Here is a 23,063-nt window from a genome sequence, read left to right on the forward strand (position 1 = left end):
ATTTTCCACTCAGGACCAGCAGTGCTCTGCAAATATTTCTACTGTGTGTTTAACCCCTTTGCATGGTTTAAATACACAGCAGAGCAGGGTCAATAGTCTTACAATTACATGCTCAAGCCAATTTTCATCTATAATGGCCCTTTAGGATTAAAAAATGCAGATTACATTGTTTGGTCTATTTTACTTTTAAAATGTTGTCTTTTTTCTACTCCAGAATATACTTCCATTGTTTATTTTGTCTCCTTTTCATGTAATATAGCTCTGATATTGTGTCCCTTCTAATTCTCAGAGTTAAAAATGCACACTGCAGACATTGCAAGGCTAACCCTGCTACATACATGTCCCTAATTGGTTTTAACAGATAAGACCTGCAAAACAATGTACTTTATACTAACAATATGATTATGCCTAGCCTTGTCAGCTGCAATCTCAAGCTCTGATTGGCTACTCTAAATACAGCAAAGTGGTGAGTGGAGTTTGGCTACTGAAAAACAACTGTAGCAAACAAGATGCTCATTTGTTTTTAAAATGTTTAGACTTGGTTGATTTGTTATTCTATTGCAAGACAACAAAAGTGCCTTTTAATAACAAGGTGTTTAATGTCCCTTTAATTCATAGTGTATGTCTCTTGTTGAATAAGCTTCCAGCATTTTCCTTTTTAAAATCTAATTTCATTATTCACTAAAATATTTTCCATTCTTGTGGTTTATATATTAATCTGAAAACTGAAGGACAGCTGCGTAGGGAACATCGTGAGAGTTCAGTATTGATCCATAAATCTTAAAGACATATTATGTACCTTATTTGTCTTTTTTGGCAAAATGATAACTTTAGATTCACACATTTTCTGAGCCAGTAATGGTGTACCAGGTTTTGGTATATACAGCCATTGTTATCGGTACCAGTACTGATCTTCCCGTGTGCGAGTGCTTGTTTTATAATACATGAATATCGTGTCTAGCTCTAATCAGGATCTCTGTACCTTTGTAGGTGGACTTTGATGACCTGGCAGACAATCTGATACAGTTAGAGAAGAGGTGCAGGGAATCGTGGAACAGCCTGAAGGTGATTGCCAAACATGAAACCAAACCTGGATTGAAGAATAAGATGACTGACTTCCTGAAGAGCTGCACAGAGAAGATCGTCATCCTCAAAATAGTCCACAGGAGAATACTGAACAGGTCAGATATTTCTGCTAAAAAAAATACACACTGAAGCATCTGTGGCTTCAGTGTGTTTAGAGGTCCGAGGCACCCATCAGAGGCCTGAGGCAGGAGGCACCCACCAGAGGCAGGAGGTTCCTACCAGAGGCCCACGCCAAGAGGTTAATAAATGTAGGTAGGTGTCAGCGATGTTGGGGACGGCAGTGAATTATCTGTGAGCAGATAAATAGACAGCTAGACAGACAGACAGACAGACATAGATAGACATAGACAAACATATTGACAGACAGATAAACAGACAGACATAGAGAGATACATATATATAGAGGTATACATGTATATATATGTGTGTGTATGTGTATATATATATATATATATATATATATATATATATATATATATAATATACATATACAGGGGTGGAAAAAATATCACTATGGTTTACTTGTCAGGGGTTAATAAACCAGATCTGCTGTCCAGAAAGTGAGATTTGATGCTCGGTTACTAGTTTTTCTGCACCCTGGTACTTTGATTCATTGGCGAGTGGGAGTGCGCTACCTACCAAGCTTTATATATTTGTCTTTTTCAATTAAATTTTTTTTCTAATTTACTTCTGTTGTCTGATTTGGCTCTTTCTCTCTGTATCCTTTTTTGGAACTTAGCTCCCTTCTATGACTGCATACTGGGGTAGTCTCAGTAGCGTGCACATCTGTTGCTGCTGCTATTAATTTAATTTTGTGTTCCATGTCCATTGTAAATATTACAAAGATTTAAGGAACAATAAAATTAAATTGATTGAATAGAGCATAACATTTAAGACAAATTTCCAATTTACTCCTATTATAAATGTTGCTTAGTTCTCTTGGTATCTTTAGTTAAAGAGTAATCCAAGGTGAGCTCAGGAGTGTGCACGTGTCTTTAAAAGGGAGATTGTACACTAGATTTTTCCTTGCATAAATGGTTTTTTTTTATGTATAATTTTGCTTATTTTTAAATAACTTTTTTCTGATTTTTAGACTCCTAACCAAGCCCCAAAGTTTTAGAAGTAAACTGATATCTACCTACTCCAGCTTGCTCCTGTTTGTGTAAAGGGTCTTTTCATATGCAGGGAAGGGGAGTGTCTGTTCTTTGTTCTTTACAGCCCATTTCAATGGGTGACCCAGCCTAAGCTTTTTAACAGAGCTAAACTGGGAGCTCCTGAGTAAGTTTTATACTGGATTTTTATATCAGTATCTGTGCATATTCTTATTTATAGTAGTGTCTATTACATGCAGTTATGTGTAATTTGGTGTATACTGTCCCTTTATAGTGAATGTCAACTTTCATGATACAGTGCCCGTTTAAAAAAAAAAAAAAACAACTATTAAAAACAGGGGCACTTTCATTCATGTAAGTTTACATTGCACCTGATTTTACAAATACCTTCTTCTCCTGAAACACCGGATCGGCGATCCCACGCCTTCAGCTCCTCTGTACTTCATCAGCAATGACGAAACCGGCTTCCTCCAATCACGGCTCCCCCCCCCAGGAGCGTTCATCTGGTGAGGCAACGCCGTGATTGGAGGAACCCGGTTTCGTCATTGCTGTGTAAGTACAGCAGTAAGAAGCAGGCGGGGGGATCGGTGATCCGGCGTTTCAGGAGAACAAGGCATTTTTAAAATCCGGTGCAATGTAAACTTTCATGAATGAAAGTGCCCTTATTTTTAATAGCTTTTTTAGAAACCAGGCACTTTATCATGAAAGTTGACATTCACTTTAAACCATCTGGCAGCAGTGTTTGCAACATTGTTTTTAGCAGTATTATACATATTTGCAAACACTACTGCTATAGACAGCTTTAGACTCATGCATGCTCCTGAGCTCCTATCAGCCTACCTAGTTTTACTCTTCAACAACGAAACAGTCAATTTAATGAAGTAAATTGGAAAGTTGTTTTAAATTGCAAGCGCTGTCTGAATCATGATATTTTACTGTCCCTTTTGCTTTGTAGATGGCATGATACAGACATTCACACACTGAAGCATATAAACCATTAATGTATCACGTGTAGAGCAAAGAGACTCTTCTGTGTATTTTCTGTGTTTCGTATTGTTGAGGGAATTATTATTTACATCACAAAAGAAAATGACTTTACTGCTGGGCCAACAGCCAAGTAATCCCCTACAGCTTTTGCTTTCATTATATATGAACATTATAGAATTACTGAAAAAGAAAAACTCACACATGCAGGGATTGATTAAACCATAAAATGTATTAATACATCTGATTCTTAAAGGGACAGTAAACACGTTGTAATTACAAGACATTTCTGTTGTGCTGCTATAGAATACCATATCTGCCAAGTCTAAATGTTTTTTAAAACAAATTAACATCTGTTTTACTGCAATTATTTTCTTTCATCAGATGGTGAAAGTCCACAAGCCATCACGTGTGGGAATATTCCCCTCCTGACCACTAGGAGGAGGCAAAAGACACCCCAATACACCAGAGCTTTAAATCCCTCCTACTTCTTATGATCCTTAGTCAGTTTCTTTTGACTCCTTGATGATGAGTGAGATTTACCAGCCAAATCTTTGAGGGGTCAGATTTTAGCCTTTTCTGTTCATTTGAAAATTGCTGACTTTCAGGCCTTTGTTCAGGATTATGCCAGTTATTTGTCCAGTTTCTCCTCTTTGGAATCTGAATCTGGTTTTGAGGGTTCTTCAAACTCCTACTTTTAAACCAGTGCCGGGTTTGGACCATCAGCTTTTATCTTGGAAGGTTCTTTTTTTCTGCTAGCTATTTCTTCTGCTAGAAGAGTCTCTGAGCTTTCAGCTTTGTTTTGTGAGCATCCTTTTCAGATTTTATTTATTAGGATAAGACTGTTCTTTGTGCTAGCTATTGTTTTCTTCCTAAAGTGTTTTCTACAGATACTATCATTCAGGAAATTGTGGTTCTTTTTATCCAGCCCCTTAGAATCTAAGAAGCGTCTTCTCGACAATTTGGATCTTATAAGAGGTCTTAAATACTATGGAGAAGCCACAAAAGATTTCAGACTTTCTTCTTCTCTTTTTGTTCAGTTTTCTGGGCCTTGCAAGAGTAAAAAAACTACAGCTATAACTTTAGCAGCTTGGCTTAAAGCTTTAATCCCCTAGGCTTATTTGGTTCCGGGGAAATCTCTTCCTGAGCGCATTACTACTCATTCAACTAGAGCATTTTATACTTCTTGAGCCTTTTTGTAATGAGACCTCAATTGATCAGATTAATAAGACAGCTACTTGGTCTTCTTTGCACACTTATTCTAATTTTTTTCACTTTGATGTGTATGCTTCTTCTGCGGCTGCCTTTGGCAGTAGAGTTCTGTGGGACATAGTGCCTGAATAGTTAAGTACTGCCTTTACTGTTTGTACCCCCTATTCACGGTGGTCTTGTGGACTCCATGGCTTGGGTATTTTATTCCCACATGTGATGGCTTGTGGACTCTCACCATCTGATGAAAAAAAAACTAAATTTATGCTTACCTAATTAATTAATTTCTTTCATGATGGTGAGAGTCCACGAGCACTGCTTTTTTTTTTTTTTTTGTTCAGACAGTACTTTTTTTGCATTTCTTTGCCCTGCTTTATCTTTCCTGGGGTTTTTTTTTCCTCATCTACTTGGCTACATGTATGACTGAGGATCATGAGAAGTAGGAGGGATTTAAATCTCTATTGTGGGGTGTCTTTTGCCTCTTCCTAGTGGTCAGGAAGGGAATATTCCCACAGGTGATGGCTTATGGATTCTCACCATTATAAAATAAATTAATTTATCAGATAAACATGAATTTTGTTTTTCAGTATCCAAACTCCACCCACTGCTTGCCTTGAGGAGCCAATCTGGGCTTTAGTCCACAGACAACAAGGCTAGCCACTGTCATAAAGTGATTATAAAAGGCATTGTTTTGCAGTTGTTATCTAATAAAGCCAGTTAGGACAGATATGTTGCCTAGTTAGTCTTGAGAAGTCATCATGACTCTTTTAAAGTTCTGAGAATTAGAAATTGCTTACTTTCCAGAGCTAAATTACTTGAAAAGGGGGGATTATCCATAACTAAAAATATCAAGGTGATCCCTTTAAAATATGTTGTTTAGATTTTTGTTTCCAAACTTATCATTTACTAGTTCACTGTTGTCTGAGGAGATTGCTGCGACCACAATCTCACTTCTAACACTGTTTTGCTTCTAGGTTCCGTTCCTTTTTGCTGTACCTGGGTTACACATATTCAGCTGCTAGAGATATGAAGATAACCCGCTTCTGCAAAATCATTAGTGAGTTTGCCCTAGAGTACAGAACCACACGGGAACGGGTCCTGCAGCAGAAGCAGAAGCGTGCAGCATACAGAGAGAGGAATAAAACGCGAGGCAGAATGATTACAGAGGTAACTTGCACAAGTGGCTTATAAAAGATTTGTATATGTTTCATAGATGTTATTCAAACCCTAATATAAACCCTAATATATAAATATAGTGATATATTACTGCATCAAAATATATAAAATATGGTGGCCCATTGGCAGCAAAAGAGTGACTGATTTTGGAGCTTATATATACATTAGGGCTGTGCGATATACCGCGTATGCGGTTTTAAACCGCGATTAACTGCTGCGATTTAAAAACCGCGAGAGTTCGCTTTTTTAAAAAGCATTTTTTTACTCTGATCATCATGAAAACGGAGGAGGAGTCCTCCAGGCTTTCATTTGATGAGGGAGGATGAGAGGCGGACCCATTGGCGGCCGTGGGCGGACCTGAGAAGCCCGCAAAACGACAATTTTTCTGCAGAGTATGTGGGAGCAGCGGCAACAGCCCTTCATCTGTGAGTGTGGTGGTGGTTAAGCGGTGGTGTGGTGGTGGTCAAGCAGTGGTGTGGCGGTGGGACATGCGCTCAAAGTTGTGACTCTAAAGTGAGTAGTATTGTAAAAAAATAAATAAAGTGCCACTGCCTTTTTTTTTATTAACTTCTGTGACGCATAACATATTTGGTTCAATTGCATTCCCTGATAATTGAGTTGAGTGATCATCAATCATCATAGTATGAGCAATTAAGTGAGTAGTAGTAGTGTCCAAAAACTTTAAAGTGTGTTTTTTGTTTTTTTTATTAACTTTTGTGATGCATAACATTGATTCCATTCCCTGTCTGGGTCAATTTTAAAATCTATTTTTAGCTAGATGATGATTTTTATTATATATAAAATATATAATGGAGTTGAGTGTATAGTAGATAGATGATAGTCTATTGCTCTTGATTCAGAACAGAAATTAAATACATTTATTTAATGAATAAAAAAAGTGCTTTTGTAGTTTGTATTTTTATGCTCCCAGAGTGTATTGACCATTGAGAAACATATACATTAAGATTCTGTAGTGTTAAATACATTTTTAACTGAAAAATTAAGGTGTTTTAGTCATTTTTAATAAAATTGCAAGTTGATTTTATTTTTTTTCAAAATCGCACAGCCCTAATATACATATAAAGAGCAAAATTCCAGGAGGGCACACATGAGTCAGATCTTAAGGGATAGACGGTCAAATCTGAAGTGTGCATGGCAGCATATGCATTTTACATAGACGTGTTTTTGCAATATAATTCCATTTGCAAAACTGCTTCTAGTAAAATGATGACTGTTTTTTAGCAGCATACACACATATGTTGTGAGGACCTGTGCACCAGCATCCAAACACCAGACCTTTTCAGAGAGTGAACACTGGCTTCTATGACACAAATTAAGGCTTCACTTTCTTCTCTGAGCAGGAAATGTGTTTGAATCCTGATCCTCTTGTCACACACAGCATATGTGCGTATGCCGCTGAAACAGTAATAACTTTTACTAGAAGCATTTTTGCTAATGGAAGTATATTGCATAAATGCATCTATTTAACATTGAAATGGAATTATGTAGATTTCAATTTTGACCTTACTATCTCTTTAACCCCTTTAGTGACCACAGCACTTTTTAATTTTCTGACCGTTTGGACCAGGGCTATTTTTACATTTCTGTGGCGTTTGTGTTTAGCTGTAATTTTCCTCTTACTCATTTACTGTACCCACACATATTATATACCGTTTTTCTCGCTATGAAATAGACTTTCTAAAGATACCATTATTTTCATCATATCTTATAATTTACTATTTTAAAAAAAAATATGATGAAAAAAACACACTTTTTCTAACTTTGACCCCCAAAATCTGTTGCACATCTACAACCACCAAAAAACACCCATGCTAAATAGTTTCTAAATTTTGTCCTGAGTTTAGAAATACCCAATGTTTACATGTTCTTTGCTTTTTTTGCAAGTTATAGGGCAATGAGTACAAGTAGCACTTCGCTATTTCCAAACCATTTTTTTCTCTTCAAAATTAGCGATAGTTACATTGGAACACTGATATCTCTCAGAAATCCCTGAATAACCCTTCACATGTATATATTTTTTAAAAGAAGACACAGGTAAGGTATTAAACTTGGGGTATTTTGACCAAAGTTTGAAGAAAAAAATGTAGGTGATTTTTTGACAAAATACCAATTTAAGAATACATTTACTGAGAACATTAGGGTTACTGCCAAAAAACACCCCAATATGTGTTCAGCAACATCTCCTGAGTACAGTGATACCCCCCATGTTTAGGTGTGTCAGGTTCTCTGGGGGCTAAAAGGCCTTATTTTTAGGGGGCGCTTTCCAGTTTTTCCAACTTGGAATTTTCACATCTGTCATCATGCACCCATGTCCTATTTGGGTAATTTCTGAAGCCGGCCAATGTAATTTACCCCGATCAAACCATATATTTTTGAAAAGTAGACACCCTAGGGTATTTAAAATGCTGGTATTTTAACAATTTCCATGCACTAATTCGACCACCAGTCTTTGTCAAACTTTTGGGTAGTCATTTTCTTTACTATGACATGGAGAGTCCACAACGTCATTCTAATTACTAGTGGGATATTCAACTCCTGGCCAGCAGGAGGAGGAAAAGAGCACCCAGCAAAGCTGTTAAGGGTAACTTCCTTTACCCATAATCCCCAGTCATTCTCTTTGCCTCTGTCAATGGAGGTTGTGCAAAGTTGGTGTCTGAAGATAATTTTATGGGTATTTTTCTCTGCAAGCAAGGACTGGGGTCTCGCTGTGACCACTTCAATCTCTTGAGTAAGAGTAATGGTGGCTTTTAGCAGTTAAAAGGCGGTGAGGTAGTCTTTTCATTACTTTTAACACTTTGCTACCTCTTTACAGAAAGCCAGAGTTGGTGACTCTGTTCTTTTTTTTCCTACAGGTCCATGACAGGGAGTGAAGAGCCTGCCACACCTAAGGAGCAGCATCTGTCCTGCAATTGGATCTAAGGAAAGTGCCTTTGCCTTCTAGGTACAGAAGGATAGCAGCACTTAAAAGGTTAATCCTCATTAGATCCTTTCTTTGGGACTTAATAATTCTTATTAATTAAGGATTCATATTGCTGAGAAGGCACTTGTAATTTTATATTTGCAAGTATGAAACTCAAATATGGGAAGTTCACTTGGCCATGGGATTCCGTGGGTTAACGGTAGAGGACTTACTTTATCAGTTTCCTACTATATATCTATGCTTCTAGGTTTAGCGACTTGCAGTATATATGACTTTTACATTGACTTATGTTAGAGTTTTATTAACGGATTTATATTTTAGCCATTTTTTAAACTGCAAGTTTCTTTTGCTCTCTTTTTAGAGATGTGAATTTTTTTGTGACGCTGTTTCTGTTTGTTCCGCTTACGTGACGACCGCACTTCCGCTTTTACATAGTGGAGCGGTTAGAGAGTGCTTGTGCAGCCATCTTTGACTCAGCTAGAAGGCTTTTTTAATCGGCTCTGTTAATCAGCTCACCGGATTATCCAGAGGAGAGAATTCACTACTAGAGAGTTACTCTTACTAGTGGGACGTTTTTTCTTGCCGGTAGGAGCTTCAGGCAACTGAGGCAGTTTTCAAACTTATATATATATATATATTTGAATCTAAAACAGGTGTTTAATATTTAACTTTAGGAATAAAATTTGTTTTTGATATTAAAGTTCTTTATTGGTCATTGCTAATGGGCCTGTTATTCTAAGCTATGGATACAGAACAGGATCAGTCTATCTCTATGGATAGATGTTTGCTTTGTTTAGACAACCAGATTGCCCTACCTATGCAGTTTTGTTTATGTTTAGCAAAAACTTTAAAATGTAAAGAAAAAATTCTCCCTTCTGAGCCAAGTGTCTCTCAGGATGGTGTATTTACCTAGTGATTTTGCTGCTCAGATTACTTCGGCAGTATCAGCGGCTTTGTCAGCTTTCCCTTCTTCGGGTAAGCGTAAGAGGAAATCTATTCATTTGCCTACTAGTAAGGCTTCTGATCCCTCTAAGACTGCCCTTTCTATTTTGTCTGATGAGGAAAATACTTCAGTAGCTTTTAAAGGTGAAATCTCAGGCTCTAACACTTTAGCAGTAAAATCTTCAGAATCTGAAGAGGTTAATTTTAGATTTAAGCTTGAGCACCTCCGGTTACTACTGAAGGAGGTCCTAGCTACTCTAGACAACTCTGAACCTTTGGTTGTTGTCAACCTCACGAAGTCTTTTAAGCTGGATAGAGTTTATGATTCTCCATCTTCTGAGGAGGCTTACTTAAAAAAGATGTATATCCATCAATGATTACAGTGGCAACCTGCAGCGAGTATTGCCACGGTTGAGGGAGCAGCTTCTTATTGGTGCGATGCCTTGTCTGATCTTATTTCAGAGCAAACTACGATAGAGGAGATGCAAGATAGGACCAAAGCTCTCAAACTGGCTAATAATTTTATCTGTGATGACAACATGCAGATAATTAGACTGGGAACTAAGAAGTCTAGCTTCACTGTGCTAGCCCACAGAGCTCTGGGGTTAAAATCTTGGTCGGCTAATGTTTCTTCTAAGGCCAAGCTTTTGGCTTTACCTTATAAGGGTAAACTCTGTGTGGACCTAGTCTAGCAGAAATAATTTCTGAGAATACAGGGGAAAGGGATCTTTCCTTCCTCAAGACAGGAAAAATAGACCTAGGGGTCGACAGACTTCTAATTTTCGTTCCTTTCGCAACTTTAAGGTACAGAAGTCTTCACCGTCCTCTTCTAAACCTGACCAACCCAGGTCCACCTCGAAGTCCAGTCAGCCCTGGAATAAGGGAAAACAAAACAAGAAGCCTTCCGCTGAGACTAAATCAGCATGAAGGGTCTGCCCCTGGTCCAAGCTTTGACCAGGTGGGGGGCAGGCTTTTTCTCTTTCGACAGGCTTGGATATGCTATGTCCCAGATCCATGGACTGTGGACAGAGTTTCCCAGGGTTACAGGATAGGATTCAAATCTTGCCCTCCAAGGGGCAGATTTCTTCTATAAAGATTATCCACAAACCATGACGACCATACACCTGAAGGACGCGTATCTACATGTTCCCATTCACAGGGATCATCATCAATTTCTCAGATTTCAGGACAAGCATTTCCAGTTTGTTTCCCTTCCATTTGGTCTAGCCACAGCTCCCCGAATATTCACAAAGGTTCTGGGAGCGCTATTGCCAGTAATCAGATTCCAGGGAATTGCTGTGGCGCCTTATCTAGACGACATTCTGGTTCAGGCATCATCTTTTCAACTAGCACAATCTCATATAGAGATGTTGTCTTTACTGCGTTCCCACGGGTGGAGGGTGAATTTGGAAAAGAGTTCTCTAATTCCTTCTACAACAGTGTGTTTCCTAGGGACAATAATAGATTCTATGTCCATGAAGATTTTCCTGACGGAGGTCAGAAAATCCAAACTTCTTGCTTCCTGCCTTTCTCTCCAATCTGCCTTTCATCCATCAGTGGCTCAATGCATGGAGGCGATTGGTCTGATGGTGGCATCCATGCACATCATGCCTTTTGCTCGGTTCCATCTGAGATCGCTGCAGCTTTGCATGCTCAGTCAATGGAACGGAGACCATTCAGATTTGTCACAGAGGATAAACCTGGACCCCCTGACAAGAGACTCTCTCTCTCGTGGTGGATGTCTCTAGAACATCTGTCTTTCTTCCTGAGACCTTCCTAGGAGATTGTGACTACGGACGTCAGCCTGTCAGGCTGGGGAGTTGTTTGGGGTTCTCTGAAAGTTCAGGGCCTGTGGTTTCAGCATGAGTCCTCTCTTCCAATAAACCTCTTGGAGTTGAGAGCTATCTTCAATGCGCTATCAGCGTGGCCTCAACTGTCTTTAGTCCGGTTTATCAGATTCCAGTCGGACAACATCACCTCAGTGGCCTACATCAACCACCAGGGAGGGACTCAGAGTTCCTTAGCCATGAAGGAGGTGACTTGCATTCTGCAGTAGGCGGAAGCTCACGATTGCCTTCTATCTGCCATCCACATTCCAGGTGTGGACAACTGGGAGGCGGACTTTCTGAGCAGACAGACTTTTAATCACAGGGAGTGGGCTCTCCATCCGGAAGTGTTCTCTCAGATAACCCTCAGGTGGGGAGTTCCAGAGTTGGATCTGATGGCGTCCCACCAAAATGCCAAGGTTCCAAAGTACGGTTCAAGGTCAAGAGATTGGCAAGCTAGGGGTTAATGGCTTTGCAAAGAAAACTTTTAGGTCTCACAATTTTTACTAAAATTAACTTAAACTAGCTAAATGGCTCTGAAAAAAACCTTTGGGTCTCACAAAAAAAATGACTAAAAAAAAAAATAACCCCTAAAAAAATGCAGACAGCAAAAAAGTGCAGCTGTGCTACTGCCAGTGATTTATAGCGATCACTGGCAAGCTAGGGGTTAATGGCTCTGAAAAGAACCTTTGGGTCTCACAATTTTTAACAAATATGTTGGATAAATCTCTCCTAAACACAGATCTCTCTCTCTACCACAAAAATGCAAGTGAGGAGAGGGAAATCCACACTGATCAGAGTCAATATTTACAAATATTGACATGATCAGACAAACTAATAAAAAATAAATTGTAGAGCAAGCTCAGATTGGATGACCCTAGCCTGCCCTTATGATGAGGCAGGCTAGGGACACCCCCAGAAGCCCCATGATGCACTGGGCATCGCTATCTTTAATGCCGCATGGTGGTGGGGGAGGGGGGCTATATGGGGTTTATAATATTTAAAAAAAACATTTTTTTTAATTAAATTTTTATATTATTTTAATAGATACTGAGTGCCTCGACCCACCGAGTCGCTCAGCACACAAGCAGAGCATCAGAAGCCTGTCCAATCGCTTCTGATGCTCTGCTAGACTGTCGGGCTCCATGTGGAGCGAAACCGGAAGTGATCACTCGTGGGGAGTGATCAATCCGAGGCCAGGCAGTCAGGAACAGTATTGCAGGATGCCTCGACACTGAGGCATCGCTGCAATACTATTAGAGCGGCTGGAAGCGATCTCAAACACTTCCAGCGCTCAGAATACCTGAGGACGTATAGGGTACTACCTTAGCCGTTAACGACCGTTTTTTGTTGGACGTACCCTGTATGTCGTCAGTCGTTAAGGGGTTAAACGTGTTATAAATGCCTATCAATATTTAACTCTGTAATAAGTCATGTCTTTATTTCTGGCTCGCAGTCATATTTGAAGACTATACCCTCTGCTATTTGTTTCTATTGATTTATAGATTGTGCTTATCAGTGCAGACATTTGTAGACTACATCAGTTCCTTTCCATATTAATGTAAAAACATAACCACATTAGGTTGGTATATCCACCACCCTTAACAGCAATGCCCTCGCTGCAAATATACAGGTAGCAGTTAATATGACTCATATTTAAAAACATATTTTTAATACTGTGTTTTAGAACATCTAGTACACTGTGTAAGTTACGTTTTGCCACTTCTTCCTTTACTTCATTTGTTTAGATATTTATTTCTCTTCAGCGGCCCTAACCGTTAAATACAGAATAAATGTTAAAAATATAATTGTTTCAGGTTTGATTTAATTCACAAAAAGTAAAGTTTGGTTTTGTGTGGAGGTTTAAGTGTGTGCAGTTAATTTTTGACTCACTGTTAATTATTATTAATAATGTGCTTAGGAGAGGTGTTTTACAATGCAACGTTTATTCTGCTTTTAAAGGGACACTGTAGTTCTCACAATGGGATATTCAGCTCAAGGTTAGTGAGTGTGTACTGACTAGACACAATGTATTAGGCACTGCCGTCACTTCCCACTAGAATAACTTCTGTTTGTTCAGAATCAGCAGGTGATAGAAGAGGACGTTATGAGACAAGTATAGTTATTCTTTTTTAAAACCCCTATGCTACTTCATGGGCATCATATTAATTTTCATGTCATTAGCAATTATTTTATGAAGAATCTTGAGTAATAGCACCACCTTGTGGATGAATATATACTGTGATGTCAATTTTTTTAGTTGCACTTTGCAATAACCTACAAATTACACTCCCAAGTAAAACCTTGCACAACAATAAAGGACTTAAAGGGACAGTCTACTGCAAAAATGTTATTATTTAAAAAGATAGATAATCCCTTTATTACCCATTTCCCAGTTTTGCACAGCCAACATGGTTATATTAATGTACTTTTTACCTCTTTGATTACCTTTTATCTAAGCCTCTTCTGACAGCTCCCTTGGCTATTTATTTATTATCTATTGACTTGCATTTTAGACAATTAGTGCTGTGTTGTGCACAACTCCGGGAGAGAGCACAATGTTATCTATATGGCCCACATGAACCAGCAGTCTCCTGTTGTGAAAAGCTAATTAAAAAAAGCATGTGATCAGAGGCTGACTGTAGTGGCTTAGAAACAGGCAGACATTTAAAGGTTTAAATGTTTTAAAGTATATTAATATAACAATGTTGGTTGTGCAAAGCTGGGGAATGGTGTAACTGTCCCTTTAAGTATGAGCAATTTTCATTTAGACACCAGTGATTTTTTAAAGTTTGATATTAGTTGATATTTCTTTACATGTGTTGCACTAAAATCTGTGTCAGCAGAATCACATGTCCATGATGTAATTCCTCAAAGATCAGGATAAGCGACAATGTCCTGGGGAGAGGAAATACCTAGTCACATATATATACTAGTAGCTGTGTAAATGTAATGATGTATCTATCATAATGAATACTCCTATAAAATTGCTGACAATTTAGGGGCCTTTGGTTGTGTATTTGGTACATTTACACAGCTTCAGACCTAACTAAACTAGAATGAGCAGATCTGGAAAAAAAATAACACGTTATTGACGACACGCAACATCCTGAAACCAAAAAGGATGAATTTTTAGACTAGGTTTTGATTGCAGTATTTATTTAAAAATAAATGATGAATGAAAATAATAGCCAACACTAATATTACTCTTAAGTAACAACTTTACATTGTTTCTAAAGTTTGGTTTATTGTATTCTATGCGCAGACACAGCTGTAGCATAATTTATTTTATTTTTTTTAAATGTGTGCAGGACAAACAGAAGTAATGTTTGTTACTTTCAGTAGGACATTATTTTTAATGAGTGAGACATTCTTTCAATATCTGTAGCATATACAAGTTGAGCTATTCTTTGCTATGTATTCCATTACGTATGAACCATTGCATTTTGGTGGTAAGCTCCTGAGTGGGGCTAGGAGGTGTTAAGTCCTCCTTATGATTTGGCATATTTCTCATAATCTTGGAACAGGGGTCTGTTCTTATGACTAAAAATGATTATTGTCTCTTGAGGACCAGATTTTTTTTCTAGACATTTCCGTTCCTCACGTTTTGAATAGTATATTAAAGAGATAAAAACATTTTGTTTTGAGCCTTATGTCTCCCAGGGTGATGCTGTTAAGGCAATGTCACAGTTTCCTCCTTTAAGAGTCCCAAGCCTTCATGGCGTCACATGCAGTGCCTTGCGGTTCTTTTCAATCTCCTGGAGGAGTTATTTACCTGCAAAATTTGCTGCCCAGGTATTTTATGCGGTACCTGTGACATTGTCTGTTTTTCCTATCCTAAGGGAAATCGCAAGAGGAAATTTGAGTTTCAGATGGTAAGGTTTCTGTTCCACTTCCTGCTACTCTGGTTGCCCTCCCTCATAAGATGAGGAGGATAAGTCGGTAGCCTCTGAGGGTGAAATCTCAGATTCGGACAGTATATTTCCTTCATCTGAAGCTGGAACACCTTTGTGTATTGTTAAAGGAGGTTTTGGCTACTTTGGAGCGACTCCGGTACGCCTGTCTTTGTCAACCCTAAAGAATCTAGTAAACTTTATGAATACTAGGATTCCTCTGTGGAAGTTTTTCCCGTTCCAGACCGTGCTATGAGATTTTTCACAAGAATGGTAGAAGTCAAGGATTCCTTTTTCCCCGTCTCCTGTCTTTAAAAAGATGTTTCCTGTCGCTGTCTCCGTTAATTATCATGGCACACTAAAGTAGTAGGGGCCATTTCTACTCTGGCTAAGAGAACTATGATCACTTGAGAGGATAGCTGTTCTTTTCAGGCTCAATAGACTAAGCTGGAGGCTTACATGGAAGTTTGTATTGCCTCTGTGTCAAGTGTGACATCTTATGGTGCAATGCCTTGTCTGATTCCATTTTTGTAGGAACTCCTTTGGAGGAGATCCAGAACAGAATTAAGGCTCTTAAACTAGCCAATTCTTTTATTTCTATTCTACCATGCCTGTCTTTAAGCCGGGAGCCAAGATATCTGACTTCGCTGTGCTAGCCGCGGGGCATTGTGGCTATATTCTTGGTCAGTGGATTTTCCCCCTGAGTCCAAGCTTCTGGCGCTTCCTTACAAGGGTAAGACCTTGTTTGGTCCTGACAGGAATATTTCTGATTTTACGGGTGGGAAAGTGTATTTTCTACCACAAGACAAGATTAATAGACCTAAAGGAGTTTTCCCCCAATCCGGGGTCGGATTAAGTGGGGGGCTGAATCTTTTTGTTTGTCTTCAAACATGGATACGAGAGATCCTAGATAGGCTACGGGCATAGTATCTCAGGGTTTCTAAGTAGATTTCTCTCCTTTCCTCCAAAAGGCGGGTTCCTCCTCTCAAATTTATCTGCAGGCCAGATAACAGTGAGGCATTTTTGAAGTGCGTTTAAGACCTCTCTTCTCTGTGAGTGATAGTTCCAGTTCCTGTAAGGGAACAGGGTATAGGATTCTATTCATTCCAGTTTGTAGTTCCCGAAAAAGAGGGAATTTTTCGTCTCAGGGTACCGTCCTTCAAAATGGAAATCATTGGTTCCATTTTTCCTTGAGTCCGAGAGGGTCAGTTCATGATGACCATAGACCTGGAGGACACGTATCTTCAAGTTCCTGAAATTTGCTTTTCTGTCAAACTCTTTTAGTTTGTGGCTCTTCCCTTTGGCCTTGCCACGGCTTCCAGAGGGGTCAATCATGGCAATGCTCAGGTTTTGGGGAATTGTTGTTGTGCCCTTCCTGGTTGACATAGTGGTTCATGCGCCATCTTTTCAACAAGCAAACTTTCATACAGAGAACTTGTTGTTTTTTCTTCATCCCCACGGATGGGAAGTGATTCTGAAAATGAGTTCCCTTGTTCCAGCTACAGGGGTAGTTTTCTTAGGGACCATATTAGTTTCCCTATCTCTGAAAAGATTTTTGATAGAGGTCAGAAAATCAAGGATTCTTTCCTATTGCCCCTCTCTGTTCGGCCCTTCAGGGGCTCTATGTATGGAGGTAATTGATCTGATGGTTGCTTCCTTGGACAATCATCCCTTTGCTCAATTACATCTGAGAGTCTGCTGTTATGCATGCTCAGATAGTGGAACAGGGATCATGTGGTTCTGTCTCGGAGGATAAATCTAGATCTGTCGACATAAGATTCTTCCCTGTGGTGGTTTTCTCAGGAGCATTGTCTCAGGGCATATGTTTCCAGAGACCTTCCTGAGTAATAGTGACCATGGACGCCAGCCTTTTGGGTTGGTGATTATGGACTTGGGAGGAGTCGGCTCTCCCCATAACCACCTTGGAGTTGAGAGCGATCTGCAATGCTCTGATGGCTTGACCTCAGTTGTCTTTGGCCCGTTTTTTCATGTTCTAGTTGGACCATTTCATCTCAGTGGTTTACATCAACCACCTGGGAGGAACCTGGAGTTCTTTAGCCATGATTGGTGTGGATGTTGGTGGGCGGACGCTCACTTTTGTTGTCTATCCACTATTCACATTTCAGGAGTGGATACTCGGAGCGGACTTCTTGAGCAGTCAGATTTTTTCCCCGGGAAGTGGGGACTTCTCCCGGAGGTGTTCTCCAGGTTAACCCTCTAATGGGGGGTACTGGAGTTGGAGATGGCAGTATGTCAAGCTTCCAAGGTAAGTTTAAAGGTCAAAAGATCAGCAGGCTGCTCTGTTAAATTCTCTGGCAGGATTTGGGATTTCAGTCTGATCTCCCTGTTCCTCAGTTTGCTCTTCTATCACGAGTGCATAGTCTCGCTGGCAGACCTAGCGGACATGTATCTCTTTCACCTTGGTGGTTGTTCCTGAGGAAGGACCTTCTAACTCTGGGTCCATTCCTTCATACAAATCTCTTTTCTCTGACGCTTACTGCTTGGAGATTGAACGCTTAGTTCTGTCTAAGCATGGCTTTTCTGAGTCTGTCATTGAGACCATGTTTCAGGCTCGCAAGCCTGTTACTTGAAGATTTTCCATAAGGTATGGAGTAAATACATTTATTGGTGTGAATCCAAAGGCTACTCTTGAAGTAGGGTTTGGATTCCTAGGATTTTGTCTTCTCTCCAGGTAGTTCTGGAGACGGGATGGTCAGTCAGTACTCTGAAAGGTCAGATTTCTGCACTATCTGCTTTGTTACATCAAACGTCTGGCGTATGTGCCAGACGTTCAATCATTTTTCAGGCTCTGGTCAGAATCAGGCCTGTGTTTAAATTTTTTGCTCATCACTGGAGCCTTGACCTTGTTTTTCAAGTTTTGTAGTGGGCTTGGTTTGAGCCTTTGCATTCCATAGATATTAAGTAATATCTTGGAAGGTTTTGTTTTTTTGCCATCTCTTCTGCTCAAAGAGTTTCGGAACTCTCGGCTTTACAGTATAATTCACCTTATCTTATCTTGCATGCGGATAAGGCGGTTCTTCGTACGAAATTGGGTTTTTCTTCCTAAAGTTGTTTCAGATACAATAAGATATAGAACGTATTGTTCTTTCTCTGTGTCCTAATCCTTCTTCTCATAAGGAACGTTTGTTGCCCAACCTGGATGTTGTGCATGCTCTGAAAATCTACCTAAAGGCGACTAAGGATTTTCACCCGTCTTCTGCCCTGTTTGTTTGTTTCTTCGGAAAACATAAGGGTCAGAATGCTACTGCTTCTTCTCTTTCTTATGTTTGAAGTGTTATTCGTTTTGCTTATGAGACTGCTGGTCAGCAGCCTCCTGAGAGAATTATAACTCTTTCTACGAGGGATGTTTCCTCTTCTTGGGCCTTTGTGGACCAGTTTTGCAAAGCTGCAACTTGGTCTCCTTTGATTCTTTTTCTTAATTTTCAAATTTGATACTTTTGCCTAAGCTGAGTTTTCTTTTCGGAGAAAGGTTCTTTAAGCGGTGGTGCCTTCTGTTTAGGTCTGCCTGTCTTGTTCTCCCTCCCTAGTCATCTGTGTCCTCTAGCTTGGGTATTGGTTCCCAAAAGTAATTGAGGACGTCATGGACTCACCATATCTTAGGAAAGAAAACGAAATTTATGCTTACCTGATAAATGTATTTATTTCGGATATGGTGAGTCCACAACCCCACCCTTTTATTAAGACAGTTATTTTTAACATCAGGCACCTTTACACCTTTGTATTATTCCTTTTTCCATTTCCCTTCGGTCGAATGACTGGGGTTTGTAATAGCTTTGCTGTGGTGCTCTTTGCCTCCGCCTGCTGGCCAGGAGTGATATTCCCAAGAGTAATTGAGGACATCGTGGACTCACCCTATCCGGAAAGAAATGAATTTATCAGGTAAGCATACATTTTGTTTTTATTTCTTAAGTTAGCTAGGCAGATGTTTCTGTCTATGTTAGGCTTTTTTATTTTAGATTTTTTCTCTACCGCTCACACACCATTGCACTTTTGCTAATATGAATACAATATTTACAACAGATATCACTTCATAATAATGTACATTAGTAGTTATTAACTATAAACTCAGAGTTATCTCTGCAGTTCATTACTGTCTCTGCTTTTCAACTCTTTATGATGTTCTACTGTTCTCTCTCTGCAGAACAACGTTCTCTGCTGCTCAACTCTCTTTGCTCACAAGCCAACTTTTTTTTTTTTTTTTAATTGCCGTTTTCTATTTAATGACATAGTAGGAAGTTGCCAATATTATCAAAGGCAAAAATGGCCTCCCTCATTGGTGGAGGAATCCATTATTTCCTTTATTAGTGCAACAATAAACACAAGCTTAAAGAGCATTTGTGAGGGCAGACACTACTGTTGACTGAGAATGTCTTGCAGTCCGTGTCCTAATTCATCCCAAAGGTGTTTAGTGGGGTTGAGGTCAGTGCTCTGCAAAGGACACTTGAGTTCCTCCACTCTTGACTCATCAAACCGTGTCTTTATGGATCTTGCTTTTAGTACAGGGGAACAATCATTCAGGAATAGGAAAGGACCTTCCCCAAACTGTTGCCACAAAATTGGAAGCAGCCAATTGTCTAAAATGTCTTTGTATCATGTAGCATTACAAGGGACAAGCCCATACCCTGAAAAACAGCCCAGACCATTATCCCTCCTCTACCAGACTTTACAGTAGATACTATGCATTCCGGTTGGTATGGTTCTCCTAGCAACCGACACACCGAGATTCTTCCATCAGACTGCCAGATGGTGGTGAGTGATTAATCAAAGAAAACATCTTTCTACTGCTCTGGAGTCCAGTCGTGTTGTTCTTTACACAACTCCAGCCAATGCTTGGCTTTGTGCATGTTGCTGTGAACCTTGTGTACAGCTTCTTAGCCATAGAAACCTATTTCATGAACCCCCTGATGCACAGTTCTCCTGCTGATTTTGCTTCCAGTCTCAGTGCCAAACAGATGATAGGCGATTTTTACTCGGCATCTGCTTCAGCTCTGTAGGTTTGCATGGTGTTGTGAGGAGATTATCCATTGGTCTTATGGAAGTATATGGGGTTAAGGTTAGGGCTCTGTGCAGACCACTTGAGTTCCTCCACTCTAGACTCATCAAACCATGTCTTCATGGATCTTACTTTGTGTGCTATGGGTCTTGTGGAAGTATATGCAAAATGTTATTTAATATGTTTTGTAATCATCCTATTTTTCAGTCAATAAACACAAATACAAGTAGGAACATATATTTTTTTCTGTACGAATATCAGGGAATCCTGATTTAAATTTACATATTTATTCTATAAATATGACCACAAATAATTGTGATTGTTTGATTCTGTTTTATTCTATTTTTTATTTTTTTTTTGCATATGTTAGTGGATTGCTTTATATAGTTTTTTGTTATTAATTTTTAGTTTGCTCTGTAAGGATTTGAAGGCCTTTCACGGTGGTATCCTTGAAGTGGAGCTTGTTCTAAGCATCAAGAAGTAAATGGTTTCAAGAGCTGCATTTATTTTAATGAAGCTAAACTCGCAATTCGGACATGGGGCAGTTATAAATTCAGTTGCAAAGTTGTGGCAACATCTGCAGAGAAATATTAGTTTCACAAATGGATTTTATTGAATTGAAGCCATTGGTGTTTGAAGAGCTCAAAAGTTTAAAACCTGCTTTAACAGTGGGTGACAATAGCACATTGCTAAAATAGTTAATTAGTATTTCTCTTGTTAAGTGTGTTCAGTCCACGGGTCATCCATTACTTATGGGATATATTCTCCTTCCCAACAGGAAGTTGCAAGAGGATCACCCAAGCAGAGCTGCTATATAGCTCCTCCCCTCACATGTCATATCTAGTCATTCTCTTGCAACCCTCAACAAAGAAGGAGGTCGCGAGAGGAGCTGGAGTTTTTACTTAACTATTCTTCAATCAAAAGTTTGTTATTTTAAATGGCACCGGAGTGTGCTGTTTTTCTATCTCAGGCAGTATTTGGAAGAAGAAACTGCCTGCGTTTTTTTTCTATGATCTTAGCAGGCGTAACTAAGATCCACTGGCTGTTCTCGACATTCTGAGGAGTGGGGTAACTTCAGAAACTGAGAATAGCATGCGGGGTCCTCCGCAAATGAGTTATGTGCAGTACATTATTTTCTGGGAATGGAATTGACTAAGAAAATACTGCTGTTACCGTATGATGTAAGTACAGCCTTAAATGCAGTAGTGGCAACTGGTATCAGGCTGATAAATGTATGCGCAGTCGAGTTATATTCTAGGGACTAGAATTTGACTGAGAAAATACTGTTAAAACTGAAATAATACTTAAGCCTTATCTGCAGTGGTAGCGACTGGTAGCAGGCTTAGTGATAACTTTGCATGACATTGGAAAATGTTATTTTTTATTAAAACGTTTACTGGCATGTTATTCGTTTTTGTGAGGTACTTTGGTGATAAATCTCTTTGGGCATGATTTTTTTCCACATGGCTGACATATATTTTCTGCATGGAAACCGTTATATCAGGGCTCCCACTGTTGTGATAGGAGTGGGAGGGACCTTGTTTTAGCGCCTTGTTGCGCAGTTATAATTCTAGCACAGTCTTCCTGCTTCTTCCTCCTTGATCCAGGACGTTTCTAGAGAGCTCAGGGGTCTGCAAAATTCATTTTTGAGGGAGGTAATCAGTCACAGCAGATCTGTGACAGTGTGCTTGACTGTGCTTAAAAGCGTTAAATCTTAATTGATATCCGTTTTATCTGTTTTGGGTATTGAGGGGTTAATCATCTTTTTGCTAATGGGTGCAATCCTCTGCTAAAATTACACTTCTTGTTAAGAATTGTTTAATTATATCTGTATTTTTAAAGCGCTGCAGTGTTTTTTATATTGCTTGTAAACTTATTGAAAGTGATTTCCAAGCTTGCTAGTTTCATTACTAAGTCTGTTTAAACATGTCTGATTCAGAGGAAACTGTTTGTTCATCATGTTCAAAAGCCAATGTGGAGCCCAATAGAACGATGTGTACCAATTGTATTGATATTGCTTTGAATAAAAGTCAATCTGTACCGATAGAGAAACTATCACCAGACAACGAGGGGGAAGTTATGCCGCCTAACTCTCTCCTCACGTGTCGGTACCTGCGTCTCCCGCTCGGGAGATGCGTAGGATTGAGACGCCAAGTACATCTAGGCCCTTACAAATCACTTTACATGATATGGCTAATGTTATGAAAGAAGTATTATATAATATGCCCGAATTAAGGGGCAAGCGCGATAGCTCTGGGTTAAGGACAGAGCGCGCTGATGACACAAGAGCCATGTCTGATACTGCGTCACAATTTGCAGAACATGAGGACGGTGAGCTTCATTCTGTCGGTGACGGTTCTGATCCGGGGAGACCGGATTCAGAAATTTCAAATTTTAAATTTAAGCTGGAGAACCTCCGTGTGTTACTAGGGGAGGTATTAGCGGCTCTGAATGATTGCGACACGGTGGCAATTCCAGAGAAAATGTGTAGGTTGGATAGATACTATGCGGTACCGGTGTGTACTGACGTCTTTCCTATACCAAAAAGACTTACAGAAATCATTAGTAAGGAGTGGGATAGACCCGGTGTGCCTTTTTCCCCTCCCCCGATATTCAGAAAAATGTTTCCTATAGACGCCACCACACGAGACTTATGAAAGACGGTCCCTAAGGTGGAGGGAGCAGTTTCTACTTTAGCCAAGCGTACCCCTATCCCGGTGGAGGATAGCTGTGCTTTCTCAGATCCAATGGATAAAAAGTTAGAGGGTTATCTTAAGAAAATGTTTGTTCAACAGGGTTTTATTTTGCAGCCTCTTGCATGCATTGCGCCTGTCACGGCTGCAGCGGCATTCTGGTTTGAGTCTCTGGAAGAGGCAATTC

The 23,063-nt window shown here is 39.6% G+C and overlaps 1 protein-coding gene across 1 annotated transcript in view; it reads left to right on the plus strand.

Annotated features, from left to right (window-relative positions):
- FHOD1 (formin homology 2 domain containing 1) overlaps positions 1 to 23,063 on the plus strand; it is a 387,262-nt gene that overhangs the window by 349,974 nt on the left and 14,225 nt on the right. The window contains exons 21-22 of the mRNA XM_053719455.1: positions 991 to 1,181; positions 5,366 to 5,558. Coding sequence (XP_053575430.1) covers positions 991 to 1,181; positions 5,366 to 5,558 — 384 coding nt within the window. The remainder of the gene's footprint in view (positions 1 to 990; positions 1,182 to 5,365; positions 5,559 to 23,063) is intronic.

Source organism: Bombina bombina, chromosome 1, assembly GCF_027579735.1.
Source record: "Bombina bombina isolate aBomBom1 chromosome 1, aBomBom1.pri, whole genome shotgun sequence".
In the NCBI taxonomy this organism is placed as follows: Eukaryota; Metazoa; Chordata; class Amphibia; order Anura; family Bombinatoridae; genus Bombina; species Bombina bombina.